Source organism: Pempheris klunzingeri, chromosome 20 (genome assembly GCF_042242105.1).
Source record: "Pempheris klunzingeri isolate RE-2024b chromosome 20, fPemKlu1.hap1, whole genome shotgun sequence".
Taxonomy (NCBI): Eukaryota; Metazoa; Chordata; class Actinopteri; order Acropomatiformes; family Pempheridae; genus Pempheris; species Pempheris klunzingeri.
In genome coordinates, this window is record NC_092031.1 from 9,403,521 (window position 1) to 9,420,826 (window position 17,306).

A 17,306-nucleotide genomic window follows, 5' to 3' on the forward strand; every position below is an offset into this window, starting at 1 on the left:
CTTTGGACGTCTGAAGAAGTTCAGAGTGTGAGTGTGTGTGTGTGTGTGTGTGTGTGTGTGTATTTAGGATTCTGGTTCAGCTGCCAGGGATGAACGAGGTGTTAAGAGACTCCTGGGGAGAATACGTTTGATTAGTAGATGGCTGTGTTCCACAGTGGTTCAGCTGCTGCTCTGGGATTTGCTGGGAATAGATGGAAAATTAATTCAATCAGGGGATGAAGCTCACTGTTTTGTCAGCTGGCCACTGTGAGTCGTCATTTCAAAATTTAGTAAGCCATTTTAATGGAGCAATAAATAAGATGTATCCCACTGCCTGGCAAAAAATAACCATAATACTAAATATTTCCAGTGAGGTGAAGAGATAAGTTTGTTGATGATGACATTCTTAGTCTGCTCAAACTAAAAATACAGTCATGTGTCACTAAATTCATGTCGTGGAGGAGACACATCACTGTCTGACATTTGACATGTACTGTAAAATTTGAAGCGCCAGTGTACAAACCACAGGAGTCTTTCACAAGGTTCTGTGATCTAAGTCAATAATACGGCCTGTAGGATTCAAAAGTGCTCTCTCTCTCTCACTGAGCTCTTGGGTTAATCCTCGAACATCCTATGCTGCATTGGTGTCCACCATTTATAACGATTTAATCTCTAAAAGTGCCAAAACTCTGGTGGTGACACCTGGAACCGTGACCTAGAAGGACACAAGGCCTTGAACATGACTGGGATAATATTTAAATGTATTCATCTCACCATCGTCAGCTCATTCACTAGAAGTATGTGCATACATCTTATGCCACACCATACAGATGCTTAAGATAAATAAGTTTACAGATAGTCCAAACTGTACTAAATGTTGCAAGAATACTGTTGGTACACACCTTGATCTCTGGTTTAAGGTGGTCAAATGAAAATATCCTGGAATTCCCAATTCCCTAACAGCCCACCTTATTTTTATTCAAGGAGGACTTTGCCCTCACTGATAACACACAGTCACGGTTCTCATAGAAACATCATTAGCTGTTATTTATTAAACGCAGGCATCAGCTTTAGTAATATCGTCGTTAGTTCTCTTTCCAAAACACAGAAAAAGACAATATATACAAATAGACACAATATCTGTTGTCTGTGGACAGTAAAGAAATGATCACAAAAAAGTAAATAAATCTAAAAAATACGGCCTTTAAAGTATATTTCATTACATGTATTTGTGCTTTTGGAAAATTGATCAAGTGGGATATAAATCCTTCTTCAGTCTTTGGTGGTCAAGATTGGAAAAGCAGGACATCAGTTTGAATCATTAATTTTTTAAAGTTAAAGTTTTCATTGCGTGGGCAAGCGAAGGCGTATTTAAATATAAAAGTCTTTTTTAAAGTTGTGGATTTAAATATTCTATAATCCAAAACTTCCAATATTTTCTTATAAGATGCATGTATGCAAATTAAACTAAAAATAAAATGCAGATCTATTTAAAAATGTTAAATCCAAACAAAAAAGTATCGCAACTCTGTGTGTTTTTCCTTGAAAGCCATTTTTTAAAGCTTTCACATAAGCCTCTTATCAAAATAAATCATTGCTCATTTTGCTCACATTGCTCTTATTTGATGGACTGAGTGAAACCACTTCTATTTTGAAATGTATTGCTCAAAATAACGATAAACAGCTTCTTGTAATCATCTAATAACACGAGGGACTTTTCTTTTCCCCTGTTACTACTCACCATTCCCCATCTCTCTGCTACTCGATACAAACATCAGAAAAATGGCCAACAGGAGACAGCTATGGAGACAAACTTGTTTGAGTTACTGTTTGTGTCTTTCAAACAGGGTTGCCTGAGACGAACCTGGTCTGTTGTTTGCATGTGAAAAGCCCTGTAGAATGATTGTGGAGATATGGAGGGCCTCTGAGAGGTGGGTGGAAGACCTAAAAGCCATGTGAGGAGTCCATTAGTGTGTCTAGTGTTGGAGGAAGCCCCTGATCTGATGGTATCAGTGCCTCGGGGCAGGGAAAGTGAACAGAACAAATGCTATCAGGCAGCAGCACTGGCCCAAAAACAGGATTATCATTTCTGCCCATGAAACTCAGAGTAGCCCCAAAAGCACAGACACACAAATAATGGCGCAGGCACACACTCACATGCACAGGTATATAAAGTGGTTGACGGGGTCGCGGTGCACCTGAAGGCTGACTACTAAACAGAGGTGTCAAGAAGAGTCACAGAGAAAACGAGAGGATGGAGGAAAAGGGAACAGAGAATGGAATAGCAGCCATGGCAGCCTGCTATAAGAGATTTGATCCTGCAGCGTATCTGCAGTACAACTACACTCCCCCACGGGCTGATTTTGAAAGAGAGGACAGCATTGTGCCGTGGAAACTAGCATGTCTGCATAGAGCTTTCACTGAAGGTAAGGAGACGGGGTGATGGATCATGCAAAGTCCATTCCCAAACACTCCATGCCCAATAAAAAGGTATAGAAATGGAGTCAAAGATATGGCCTAATTAAGAACTACTATGATAATCTCAATGTTATTGGTGTATTTTGTTCATTGGTTTCAATAATAATTGTTTAGTTTTTATTATCTAAAAATTCTTTTGATTTACATAAGAAGCAGGTGCTCCAGATGCTGATTGTCTTCTCTGTTATTCTGTCTCTCACTCTTTTTCGTCTTCAACTGCCAATTTCCCTTTCTTCTAAGTTCTCGGTGAAAATATTGACTTCTTTATTCTCATAGTAATATAAAATGTGCCCAAACACTGTTCAAGGATATTTGTGTTTTTTCAATCATACTAAACACATCAGGCTAAATAAAAAGGTCAACTTTAGAATATCAAATAAATATATATTTACATTGAAATATATATTTTGCATTTGGTGTCATCAAAAATATGATTTGGATGGAATATATAATTTCAGCTACTCCAGAATATATGTTGCAGGGTCTAGTTAACAGTGTGAAACAAATGTTAAGGGGAGTAGATGTAGAATTAAGAAAATGTATGATTTGGCAATTGGACGTGCTGTATGAAAAGTTTAATTCCAGACAAAAGTAGTGCATAACTGTTGTAACCAAGGCATTATGGTAAAAAAAAAAAAAATCACCTCTCCTCTGCTTCCTCTGCCTTTCCAGGCGATGTGAGTGGTGAGCTGCTGGTGGACGTAGGGTCGGGACCCACCCTCTACCAGGTGCTGAGCGGCTGTGAGGTTTTCAAAAAGGTGCTCCTCACAGACTTCCTGGAGGTCAACAGGGAGGAGCTGAGACACTGGCTCCAGGATGAGGGAGGCTGCAGCCTGGACTGGACACCCTACCTGCAGCACGTCTGCAAGCTGGAGGGGCGACGGTACGACCAGATCCCTTTAATCTCTGTTAGGAGACTTCAATATCTCTTTGTTATGAAACACTGAGTAATGAGCATTCTGGTCTTCTTTCTGAATATGTGACATTGATTAAAGTGCCTTGATTTGGAAAGTCAGTTTGATAAGAAGGAACACAAAGACATGTGCAGAAACCAAACATAAATTGATTAAAATTAAAGTTTTGGTGGCACTAAAAGTCACGGGATCATCACATGATCTTGGAAAAATGAATGTCTGTGGCAAATTTTGTAATAATTCATCCAGTCAGCAGAGATATTCCACTGGATAAGTGAAAGCTTTGAATTTCTGGCAGCACTGGAGGAGAAGTCAGGGGAGTGCCAAATTGTGAGACTTCCCCCTCTTTGGACCATTACCACCTGTGCAAAATTTCATGGCAATTTATCTAAAAGTTGCTGACATTTCAGTCTGCAAAGTGGGTGACTGACTGACTAACAGACATCAGTGCCATCCCTAGAGCTATGCCCCTAGCACAGCTAATTAACAACTAAATACTCATTTGCAATGTGGTGTTCTTCTGTGCCAACACTATAGTAGGAACTGTAGTGAATTGCTGCAGAACTACTGCAGATTCACGTTGTGATGTATATTCATGCTAGCTGTCGTGTCATTTGGTGATTCATTGGTCTTGTCTGCAGGCCCTCAGCATGGACAGAGAAAGCTGCAAAGCTACGTGAAGTCGTCCTGGACATCCTCCCCATTGACGTGCACCGCCCTCAGCCTCTGGCCCATGATGCCCTTCCTTCAGCGGGGGCTGACTGTCTTGTTTCCTGCTTCTGTCTGGAGAGCGTCAGCCCTGACCTGGCTGCCTTCACCAGGGCCCTGGGCCACATTGGGAGGCTCCTGCGGCGTGGTGGTCACCTCCTGCTCATCGGAGCGCTGGGAGAGAGTTACTATTTCGGGGGCCCAGGGGTAAAGATCCCTGTGGTCCCTCTGAATGAGGTCCAGATATGTGCTAGTTTGAAGGAGAATGGCTTCACCTTAATCAGGCTGGAGGTTTACACACTACCTCAGGACATGAGGGTGGGGGTTGATGACGTGACCGGGGTGTTTTTTGTAAAGGCAAGAAAGGATTAAAAGGTAAAGTGGGATAGAAGGTTAAGAGGATAGATAAAGCGTATCAGAGTTTAAAGTAAAGAAGTTACTATCCAGATAAAACTAATATGTATTTAGCAGAAATAAATGGATGCTTCATCACAGCAAACAATTCAGATAAAAATGGGATTATTGGTGATGCTAATCACACACATATGTTTTGCTTCGTCTGAGAAGTTGCTTTGCTTGTGATTCTCAGTGCCAAGACGCAAACATGTGACTTGAATATTTCACTTATCTCTATTTCATTTTATTGATCCAATAGATGTTTTTTTCTGAAGGGTGAATAATGTGTGATATGTGATATTCCCCTTTTTAGCTGCTGCCTCTCAGTGTTACAAATGTAATCACACATTGCCTCCCGCAGTTCAAACACAGCAACTACAATATCAAGAATGTAATGCTTCAATTTAGTTTTCAGTATATCATAGCATGGCAAATTTCTATATATTTTGATATAATCTCTGTCTGTTTTTGATCAATTGTTATTCCAATAAGAGAATGATGAGTTGTCTGTTATGTATTGCAGTTTGTGATAATGTGAATAAAGACGCAGAGCTAAAATAATGCTTATTTAGTGATATTTTCTTACCTTGCAATGACAAAAATATGTTGATATACAATTATTGTTAATACTGAAATAGATGGAGGCAGAGACCAGTGGAAGCAGTGTAAATTTGATGACATAAAAATCAGCCATCATTGCATATTCATCTTAATATTTGCTATGGATTTTTAAAAAATATTCTTTAAGATGATGTTTTTAAGATATGAATCTGTGAATATGATTGTGTAATCAGGGGGATCAGTCTGTAACCATCCTGACCACAAAACAAATCTTCATTTTTGCCCACAATTTGTTGACAGATTTAATCTAACTTTAAAACACCTTATACTGTGAGTACGATCACAGTGAATAAAGAACATTGATACTTGTATGTTTTCAGACTTCGAAGGACATTGAATGTAAACTTTCTTTTAGTCTTCTGACTTCTTTGTGCGAACGGTAACTGTAGTAAAGAACACAAATAGTTTGCATACATCCATGTTTTCATAAAACTCACTCTCTGCTGTCATTTGCCGTATTTAAACACACACAGTTTGCCTCACGTCCAAGTTACATGTTGACTTCACATGGTAACCGAAATGCCAAATAAAGCCTTTTGTCTTTCTTTTCTTGGAAAAGAAATATAACGCGATCATCGTACATTCCCACAGATTAATTCTACAGTTATACAATCACACAAACACCTACTGCCCGTTACAATTTTTTTTTATTAGCAACCAACACAAAGCATAATTTATTTACAAGTTCAAGAATGAACCTTCACGCTCATTATATATATAGTTTTTTGAAAAAATAGGTCCTTTTACAGTTCCCACCTATCATCTTGCAAATCGCCATGTTACAAAAAGCCGGTTGAAAATATCAAACCAGAAAAATGGTGCTGCATTATCATGATTAGTTGGATTAGTCTGATATGACTTAATCTGGTCTGGTGTGGCTGCGACTGCGCCCCTATCATCCATAATTCATCCTCCTTTGATTTCCTCAACCTTGCACACAAATTTCTACAAGGTTGAGGAGAGCAGACTGAAAGAGTTGTTTTGGAATCATCCCTACAGTTTCTGGGTTCAAGTCTGATATGATTGGCTCAGCGCCCTAATACTGAGTACTGTATATTCATCATACTGTAGTACCATGTAATACCATGTAATATAGTGTATCATATCTGTGTATCATATACTAAAATAACCCACAGTCTCTGGCCAAACTATATGAGACATACTATAAATAATGTCATCAGGGCCCTCAAACATTGTTTTCACTTTGACTATCACACTTGATAAAACTGAATCCTATATGTTTCTAAAGTATGCATAAGATGTGTATATGTAGGCTGCAATTGCATTTTTGTTACCTCTTGTAACAAATCAAAGCCTTATCTTAAACTGTGTGCATCATCTGCTCTTTCTAATTGTTCTCACGTGTGTGTCTTAGCACCAGTATCGTTAGGCAACATGTTTTGTGCCTGACATGAACAAAGGTGATTCGAAATCTGATTCTTCACACATGGATAGTTTTCTGAAACCAAGTCTGACAATTCTTTTGACTCCTGTTCAACCTAAAAAAAAAAAACACATTTATTTGCTTGACAGAATCCCACAGTTCTTAGCAGTTCCTATATTTCTTGTGCAGTGTCCTTGGCTGATTGGAATTTATCCCTGGCTTCCTTGGATGACGGAGACATGATTTCCTTCACAAGACTCAGGTTAAACTTTTCCTCGTACCAGCTCATTAATATTCTGACCTTTCTAAATGCCCATCTGTTTCCCCTTTCTCTCACCTCTTTTCCACATTCAACTCTTTGGTCGCATGCATGCTCACACTCACAGAGCCAATTAACACACACTCATACGTACACCCATGCACGCACACGCATGGCCCATATGTGTACTATGCAAGTCTTTTCCTCACAAACACTTTGCCTCCATTGGAGCCCACTTCTTTTGTCATTCCCCCTTTCCCTCCTCTCTTTCTTTGGCCTCCTTCTCATCTGCGTGATTGCGGCTGAGATCAGCATTCCCTGTCAAACTGTCCAGCAGAGCACACTGATCTCTGAGTGGTTCGCTTTCTTCACTTAGATCTGAGAAGAAAAAGTGATTTTGAAGCAGTGTCTATGTGTGGTACAAATGCCAGTGGAAGATAGAAAAACTATATATTGTGAAGGACCTTCCTGTTTGACTCACCTGTAGCTGGTGCTGTCTGCTGGCTCTCCTTCTCATGTTCCTCCTCTTCCTCAGAAGAAGAAGGTTCCTCTTTGTCCACAGAAGACATGTCTAAGGAGGACAGGTGGGCCTGAGCCATCCTCTGGACAGCTGAAAATACAAACCAGGATACAGAATAAAAGGAGTACTGTAGTTTAGCCCTTCCATCCATGGATGGATCAATAGAGGGATAATAGGGATAATAATAAGTACACCTATCATGCTGTCATGTTGTTTTAAAATAGCGATTTGATACATTGTTATTACAAAAATATTGTAGCTGCTTTAAAGAGTATCAAACATTAACCATCATCACTCTTTTAGACTTATTTTGATAAAGAAAATTAGATTTTTTCATAGTTGACTTAGTAACCACAAAATGTTCCATAAAGATCTAACGATTTGGAAAGTGAAGGAAAAGACACTGATAAGAATAATGTCATCTGCATATAGAGTGATGGTCATTGTTACCATTGTTATACCTGTAATTAAAAGATGAGTTCTACTGGGTTGAGCCAGTGGTTAAGATTTTTCAATGGGGCATTTTCAGTATTTCAAGCAGTCAGTAGTTTGTTTTTTATCTATACATGGTATTTATGTAGAAATTAGAAATGCATGGTGTAAAGAGGATGTTAATTGAAATGTAACCACATTTTAAGCAGTAGTAGCAATGAATGCAAGGTTCAAATTCACAATTCCCACAAAACAAAAGTTTAATCATAATATATACATCATTGTAGCAAATAGTAATGCTTTGTGTGTGTTTATATTTGTGTGACTCTAAGTGTATCTGAGTGTGTGTGTGTGTGTGTGTGTGTGTATGTGTGAGACCATGTTGCAGCTGTGTGCCCATCCTGTAATCCAGGATGATCCAGAACAGACTCACAGCTGTCTCTGGTCCTAATCTCACATAACACACACACACACACACACACACACACACACACACACGTACACACACAAATACACAGCTCTTACTGTGTTTTTTGGATATGCACATACTCTAAACAGATATAGACCACATGGCAGTTGCCAAAGCAGAATTAGGTCTACCAAACTCTTCCATTTGGTGTCATTTGTTACGTGAATTAAAGCATATCTGTGAAACACACTAAAGTATATTCAAGACAGTGAATTTACCTTTAAGCGAGGGAGGCTGGTAAGTTGATGTATGAACCAGTTTGGTTTTCAAGGCTCCATTTTCCCCCAGAACCCACTGTAGAGGTAAAACATCCAAGTTATGGTTTACAGATGACAGATATATGTGCAGTGTATATTTCAACATTATAACTACTTCCTCACTTCCCCCAGGCCCATGTATTTTCTAATGAATTTACCAGACCTGCCATTCTCCACCTGTCCACCAGATGCCCTCAGACCTCAGCCTTTGTGTCCAACCATCTGTACTTTTCCTGTGCTTTCACCAGTCACCTGTTCCTGACCCTCTTGGATTTGTTTGACTGTTTGGTCTGCCGTCCCATTGCTTGCTAAGTTCTCTTCATCTTACCTGCTTACCTTGTTTGTATGTTTATCTGCATTTGAGTCCTCAATCCTGTTGCCTCGTACACACACCCAAGACAGATACAGAGCTGGCTCTGAGGGGAATTTACTTTTGGTGTAGATCTATTCTCTTTCATCCCACCACATACACTCCTGCCTCCAGTGCAAATTCGCAAAATTTGCCAGAAAGCCTTTCTACAAGCCCCAGAGAACAAGCCTGAGAGTGCTGCATGCATGTTTGTGTACATATAGAGCTTTCTATCAACGTGAGGGTTTAACAATGAAGAAAACATGAATCTTAGTTGATTTTAAAGTCCAGAAACAGAGCACAATGGTTCATCTACCTGGTGAGGGCCAATGTCTTCCTCTGGTGATGGTGGATCTGTCAATCTGAAGAGTGTGGCTGGTGTCGGCCTCCGGCGTCGTATCTTAGCAAAGAGAGGAAGAGAACGTCTGAGCTTGTATCAGACTATGCTGTGTATGTAAATCTGTGTTTATTTACATATATGTGAGCTATGCAAAACCCAACACAAACAGACCCATACGCAGGGACAAGGTGTGACAGACGCCAACAGTCTTTTCTATTCAGCATTGTCATTCTAATGTCTCCAGACAATTTTGACAACAATGCAGTGACAAAATGTATATTATTACATAACATTCACACACAATTCCAGATTGTCCCTGAATGAGGATTACACTTTGTCATAGATTACCGGATTGGATTCCTTAAATTTCTGGATTGGATTATTTAAATTTGCTTTGGTATTGTACTGCATGTTCTCATCTCTGGGTTTCAATCATTTAGGTTTTCATGTGTTATTTTACCATTTTACCATTAGATGCATGTAAACTTCTACTTAAACCCTCTTGAACAGTCTTTAATCACACTGCCAAAATAATAGCCCTCTTGTCTTCACTGATTGGTTCTGGATGGTGGTTGGTTTAAATATTGGTGATCTGTTTCTAGGGCTTTTATGCCTTTCAGCATCACTTCATGATAGCTGATTTTTTTCCTGTGCAGCTAATTTAACACATTTTCAATTACTATTTCAGACAGGGATCATTAAAATGAAATTATTATCAGTTGTCATTGCAGCTGTTGTTACTACTGATGTAGTATACTATAATACTCCTGTTGTATATTCTTAATCTCTATTGATTCATCATCTTCATGGATTCTATGTGTGAAGCAGAGTGAGTCACAGAAACCAGCAGTTATGCAACTGATATAAAATGTACTGAAGTATAACCTTTCTCACATCAGTTTCAGTCTGATATGAGAAAACTGTTATATAACACAACTTTGCGATGATATGGAATAAAAGATAAAATGATTATGAATCAGTTGATCGAATTTTTGTGATAGCATCTTCGAGGTACTTATACTTTGAGTATTTTCGTTTTATGTGACTTCAACTCAACTATATTTCAGAGGGAAATCTTGCACCTTTTACCGCACAAGAATTATTTTATATCTCTAGTCACTCGTAACTTTTCAGATTGAGACTTTAAATTCAAAACGTATGATCGTTATATAGAATCTAATGTATTGTTATTGAATAAACTACACAAGTAATCAAAATTACCTCCACCGTGACCTGCTACAACATAAATTATTCCTTATATGGAAATGCGTCAATACTGTAACGATAATCCAATAATATAATAATATAACACTACACTACTACTAATATGACACTACAGGAGTCATTGGTCCTTTGCTTTTGGTTTTTAAGTACCTTTTGTAACCAATACTTCATTTTTTTCTGAAAATGCTATTTCCACCTATTTTTATGATCTAAGTCCAAACTACACCAACCTTTGATGATTCATAGTCATAGACAAACAATAATAAAACACCTAGCTAACAATAACTAAATGTGTTATGCAATATACAATTGATTCATCACTATCTCTATTTTGTAATGTGTTATTGTTGTGAGATGTGAGCAGCTGCCAAGCCAATCACAGCTGAGTGTGTAGGCATGAAATGTGTGGGCGGTGTCCACTTTGGAGTAACTCTGACTGCTTCTGCTTCACTCTGCGGGCTGGATTCATACATATTTATCGCTCAGACACTAGAACTAAAATGCTGCTGTTGTGGGGGAACAAATTTAAATATGAATTATGAGGCATCCAATTAGAGGTTAGAAATGTGTCAACATGAAAATTTCAATGCGGTGATCAAACAAACTTGAGTAGTTTCACACACATTGACAGACAGACACACACACATCTCTCTGGAAAAAGCATGTGCAGTCAAAGGACCAAACCACAGGTTGAGCACCATCTGAGAGGCATTTCAGACAGTGTGACCTTTCTGAGTGCACTGTAAACATGGCTGCCAGAAGGTCAAGCACCAACAGCGAACATAGTATTTTCATCAGATGCTTGTTGATGCTTGTTGTGCATGTCTGAACTGCCTGTAAATACCAGTGGAAGCTCAGTGAAGCTGCACCGCAGGACTGATTTGATTTGTAACAGATTTGTTTGGCATTTCTCAGCAAATGCAGCTAGCTAGTGCTTCATTAATTCCCTGTAAGGAATATTTTGTTATTTTAGCACACTAGTTTTATTTGTCTTCTTCATGAATGGTCAAAATAAGATGATAAAACTCATACAGTATATGAGCTCATAAATTAGCATTTTCAGCACCCTCTAAGGATGAATGGGGGACCACTTGTGAGCAGATAACCTAAATTACTTTCTGTCTGTCGCATTGGCTGTTGTGGTTCAGACATCTCTGCCAACCAAGATACTACACCAGATTTCTCCTACGATTCAATCGAGCTGAATCGGGGACAAATTGACCTAAAACTCCTGTAGTGAGAGCACGCCTTAAGTTGAGACCTGCATTATGTCACATGTTTCATGTGATTTCCTTCTAACTTCACTTAAAATAAGTCCGTTAAAATAAGTCAATTCTGTCAATTTTCATTCCCAACACAAAGAGCCATCTCCTGGAAGAAAGTCCTGAGCAGGATCCTGAATGCATCTTTACAGGCCAGAAAGGTCAAATAAAGACCAGATAATATCTTAAAACACAAAATGAAACTCATTAAAATATTACATTTTGAACAAGCCTGTTTATATATCACGTAACTTGATAGACTGAAAGATTTCCTGAAAAGAATAGCTGTTTCAAGAAATCGTTACTGTTGTTACTGGGTGTATAACAAAGAATATCAGACACACAATGCCATGCCATGGCCAGTGAGTGTGGGGACAGCTGGATCAAACACTCAATGCCAACTCTGCCTGTCGGTCCCTTAACGATTTTCTGTTCTTACTTCGAGCATTTTTTAATCCATGTTAAAAAAAAATGCCATTTTTGGTAGGTAGGATGACCTTCATGGCTGCTTAACGTTAAACTTCAGTGCATTAATCTGGATGTTTATAATGCACCGTGACACCACTGGGTGTCCTAAAGAACACTTTATACCTAAATAACCTCTCCACTTAATTAGGACGATGCAGTGGATGTATAAATCCCTTGCTGTGTCCATACAATGCTTTCAATTTATTCTGTGAATAATCCTGTCTAGAGCTTGATTCGATGTTAAAGAAAAGATGACTGAATCCCAGTATTGCCATTTGACCTTTTGTTTTCCTTTGAAGAATTTCTAAAAATAGAGGGGAGTTGATTAAAAAACATGACGTCTGATTTTAACCCTTATCAACCAGGCATCTTTACTGGAAATACACTCTTGTAGCAGTAATTGCCTCAACAGTCATGATAGAAACTGGAGGGAGGGCTGCACACACATACTGCACACACATGGCCCTGAAACTGGAAACTTCACATTGCAATTCTTCACATTCAACTGGAATAACTGTGTCTTCCTCAATGATGAATGATGATGAGCTTGTTTTTTCCTGCTACCCCAGAAATTCTCAGCTGGCCATTAAAAATGTGTTAACAGGAGCAGGAGGGAAAATGCAGGGTTTGTTGAATAAGACCCTACTGGAGTTTGGAGCCGTCGGCTGTGACGCGGCGAAAATTTGTTCTTCGCATTAGCTGTCCTTGCCCTTGATTCAGGCTTCAGTCATCACAGCTAATCTCTTTGGTTTTAATCAGTCATCTCCTTGGCTGATGATTGTTTTCTTACGTGCATCCTGTCAAGTTAAATTTCTCTTTTTTTCCCCACCCTCTTGTCCTTGTCAACTACATTTTCCCTCCCACTCTTTCTACTTATCGCTCTACCTGTCTCTTGTCTCCAAGCGACTGATTGCCATTTCAATGCTAATGTTATGGCTGTGTTTTGGAAATGTTGTACACTAGAACTTGGCTGACCCTCACACATAATCCGTATAGTTGTCTGTTGGCTGCTCACACAGGTTTCATTCACTGTCAGTGGGAATGGGCAGCAGGGTGAGCCTTTCACAAAGGCAAGAAAAGGACAAGATACCTTTGACCAAACCTCACATGGCTGTATGAGAGGGTTATTGATTTGACAATGGCCTCAGCTGTGATTGAACAGCTTGAGCTTGAGCAGTCATGCTTGGATCAACAATTCATTTTAAACCCTTGGAACATAAGCAGGGCAATGGAAGATTACCAGACAGGTGACAAATGCATTCGGTTAAGTTAAATCCCCAATATGGTGTGGCAAAAAATAAACAAGAAATGCCCCTGGTCAAGCCACTGTCAAAGTCCTTAGAATTTTTTTCCCCCAGAAGTGTGGGGTCAGTTTTAAGGAGAGTTGTGGTTTGCAGCATTCACACATGTCTGGAGAACAGTTGAGTCTCATCCCACATGACATGACCATTAGGGAGACTTACTAATCACCAGATTGGCAGTCTGCACTGCAATGTTAAGTTGGAAATTAAGAAACAGGAGGGAAAAGGGGGATTATCATGCAGGCTGCCTGAAATATGGATTATAAAAACTTATTTTGCAGCTGACTGTTTATCCACTGTTTATCCCAAGTATTGAAGAAATTCTTCAAATCGCCAGCTGACTTTTCTCCAGTTTGATTTTCAGCAACAGGTGATCCTATAGGATTGAAACACCAGAGTTAGGACCACTTTGGTGGCTATAAGAATATGTGTCTTAAGACATATTAAGATGTAAGAACCTATACGAGTGAATGCTGCTGCTTTGATTCCCATTAGATCCATGATGGAAGATTTGCAGTAGTCTTAGTGGATCCTGAGCCAGAGCATCCTATAGGAATAACTGACTCAGCTCACACTATGCTGTCAAAACGGTCTCAATAACTGAGGAACTATGGAACTAGCAGTAGCAATGTGAACCTTTCCGAGATAATTCATTTCAGCACAGTAACAAATTACTGCAAAAAAGTAATTAAGAGCTGGTTTAACCCAAATAGTGTTCAGAAGTGTTCAGGAGGAATGCCGAGATTTTCATGAAATCGGACACATGAAGGGGTAGAGAAAGTAGTCCATAGCCTTAGAGACCGCAAGTTGGGCTGTAAATAACAGATGTGGGAGAAATATTTGAGAGCTGAGATATTATTGATTTATTCGTTTATTTTTATGTTCCAGGCTAAAACACAAGCTGCACATGCAGATGCCCCATGAAATCTCAAAATCTTCTGCTGGGAAGGGGATTCAGGACATTGCACCTGTTCTGCAATGAGATGTCTCCCCAGGGAGCAGCCTGCCATTAAGACACACATATTTGCTGGGAGAATAGTGTCCAAAAGTTATCTCAGTGTTACCTTAATGACCTTTATGGGCCGTCATCGCCAGACTAAATGCTGGTCTGCATCCATACTGCAAAGGCCGACATTATTCCTGTTCACACTGCACTATTTCACAAACATAGTGTCTATACTACCAGGTCAGCATGTTTCAACTGCATTTGCTTTTTTGCAATAGTTCATCATAAGCTACAGATGAGCTATGCTTTATTTAGTTTACATAATGCACTCAGCACCTCCTTCGAACATATGACTAACAATGTGACCTTCTATATTTTGTTTCACAGATGTGGTAAGGGCATTATTGCTCAGACGCATAATCTCATTTTTAATATTACTAACAGTGCTTTATCCCTCACTTCCTCTGCCTCCTCCTCCTCCTCCTCCTCCTCCTCCTCCTGCACTCAGAGGGCAGAGATGCCTCATCACTTTTAAGGGCTCCAAAAACTGAGGCTGCACAGCTCAGCTTAATCCCAACGCTGCCCATACCCTGCTGCCCACAGAGAAATACCCAATGTCAAAATAGAGTTCTGCAAAGTCGCGCTAGACTGATTATGTAACTGTCTGTCAGCCAAGGCCTGATGCTTCAGATGTCACAGAAGAAGGCAGCACTCACCTTCTTGGTGTTCCTAAAAGTCGAGATGAAAGTAAGAAGCAAGCATTTTCATCATTACCCATTTTTGCCAGATAAACAAATCATGCCTGTAAAATAAAGCTCACAATGTGCATTTAAACATCATGCAGTGTTTCTATGACTCAGATACTTGGCTTTAAGCTGCACAAAAAAGACACAAAGCACCAGTGATCCTGAAACAGGTTTGGTATTTCTATATATTTATAGTATTGGTATATAGTTTGACCTCTTTCCTCCACACACGCACCACCACCACTATGAGCATCCGTGTGGGCTACACTCCCTACGCTCTTACCATCTCCACCTGTCGCGGGTCCAGCTGGGTGGGCACGGAGGAAGGCACGGAGAACTGGATCTTCCTCCTGGCATCTTTGTCTGCCTCTCGCTCCATCACCTCCGTCTCTGCAGGCAGCAGCGGGTCCATGGTATCCAGCCCTTCACCTCCGCAGCCAAGCGCACAGATTTCCAACTCAAAAAGTCAGTCCGATTTGACTGACTGTGAAAGATGTCCCTAAATTACACTATATATCGCAATATAATTATGTATATATATATTTTTTTAGATAATCTAGCTGTTGGTAAACAGCGGCATCTCTCTGCACCACCAATCCACCGGTTCTCTTCGGACTCTTGAGCGGCGTTTAATAGCTTTGCCTGCTTCCTCCTCTCTCTCACGCCTCTCTCTGCCTCCCTCCCTCTCACACGCACCGTGCTTTCATGTCTCTCCCACCGAGGAGAAAAGGAGAGGAGTGAAAGTTTAGGATGCTTTCAGTTGCCGTCGGGAATTTGCAACAAATGCAATTCAAAGGTGGCCCAGAAAGCAATTTCCCCCGAGATGGGCTGAAAATAAGACGTGTCTAAATCTGACGAGATGTCTTCTCTGTCACACGAGTTCAGACCCTTTTCTTTGAGTTATGTAGATATTTGTAATGACAGGTGATTATAAGGAGAATGTATTTTTGATAGAATGTAACCTCCCCAGGTGTCTGTCTTTTGAAATAAAAAGACTAAATGATACTTATAATAATACTTGAAAAAGAAATATAAAAGAATAGTAAGGAGCAACTGAGGCGTTTTACCTATTTTGCCTGATGAGTTGTTTCAGGAATGTGATTTGGCAGTATGTTTCTATAGCATTACTGCATTTAACTTTGATTTTACAGCAAAATACCCACTAGATTACTCTGATATAATGTGTTTCCTGTTATAATAATTTCGATATATTTATTTATCACAATTTACTAAAATGAAACATGGAGTACCTCAGGATTCTGTTTTTGGCCCTTTGCTTTTCTCTGAGTACATTTTAACTCTTGGCCAAATTGTACACAGTTATGGAATACATTTCCAATACACAGAAGATACCCTCCTCTATGTGTCTGTAAGGAAAGATGATTATTCTCAAATTTGAAACTTAGAAGTCTGTTGGTCGGTAAATTCTAAAAGAAATGTTCCCCATGACTGGGTGGCTGCTGGGGGACGACTGATTGGTGACAAGAAAGACTGCACAACGGGAGGAGAGGCTAGTTACCCATTCCACATGCACTTAAAGTGTTGGCTACATGAACTTTCTAAATCATCTACTACTATTGAAGATGTGAGCAATCCAGGGTGACAACCTACCTGGGCCCGGCAATCCTTAAGGGGAAGGCAAACAAATGAAGCAGCACACGGGAGAGTGAAGTCCTCCAAATGTTAAAAGGAAGGACGCCTTTTGTGGAATTATTGGAGGAAAGCCAAGGACCAGGAAAAAGAGGGCTTGAAGAACTTGTGGTACCAGATCAAAATAAGACTCAAACACCGGAGGTGAGCCAAAAGGATCAGGAAACACAGAAGCCACAGAGATAAAGCAAGTGTGAACCCCTTAAAGAACACCCATGGCCACCGAAATCAAAGCCCAGCTCAGTGACGGCCGAAAGGAGACCCCCCTCAGACACAGATAGTCCAATAACTCAGATTCCTGTCAGGTTAATGACTCCTGGCCCTAAAGAGATTGTGTACCAACGTCCAATGTGGTCCCTGAGGTTGTGTGACATCACCTCAATAACAGCTCTCAAGATGGACTCGAAAGCCGACAACTACATCTATAAATGTCTGTCTATCCAACATAAATGGCTGTCTTTCTCACTGTTTGGGAGGAACATCCTGAAGCTTCCAATGAAATCCATCAGCTTGGACTATAAACAGAAAAAGATGACTCTCCTGAGGCGTCTGTCCAAAACACTGAAGCTCAAGTTCATAAAAGACACTAGTGGAATAAAATGT

At 39.8% G+C, this 17,306-nt stretch overlaps 2 protein-coding genes across 2 annotated transcripts; one reads left to right on the forward strand and one right to left on the reverse strand.

The window, feature by feature from the left end:
• The first annotated feature begins 2,233 nt into the window (after window positions 1-2,233).
• Window positions 2,234-4,451, forward strand: LOC139220351 (phenylethanolamine N-methyltransferase). Its single transcript, XM_070852432.1, has 3 exons — window positions 2,234-2,405; window positions 3,130-3,340; window positions 4,013-4,451. The coding sequence occupies exons 1-3, from the start codon at window positions 2,234-2,236 to the stop codon at window positions 4,449-4,451; spliced, it is 822 nt and encodes a 273-aa protein (XP_070708533.1).
• Window positions 4,452-5,732: 1,281 nt separating this feature from the next.
• LOC139220059 (protein phosphatase 1 regulatory subunit 1B-like) lies at window positions 5,733-15,557 on the reverse strand. Its single transcript, XM_070852115.1, has 5 exons — window positions 15,337-15,557; window positions 9,083-9,166; window positions 8,379-8,454; window positions 7,221-7,349; window positions 5,733-7,117 (listed from the first exon to the last, which is right to left on the reverse strand). The coding sequence occupies exons 1-5, from the start codon at window positions 15,463-15,465 to the stop codon at window positions 6,984-6,986; spliced, it is 552 nt and encodes a 183-aa protein (XP_070708216.1). The 5' UTR covers window positions 15,466-15,557; the 3' UTR covers window positions 5,733-6,983.
• Between the last annotated feature and the right edge of the window lie 1,749 nt (window positions 15,558-17,306).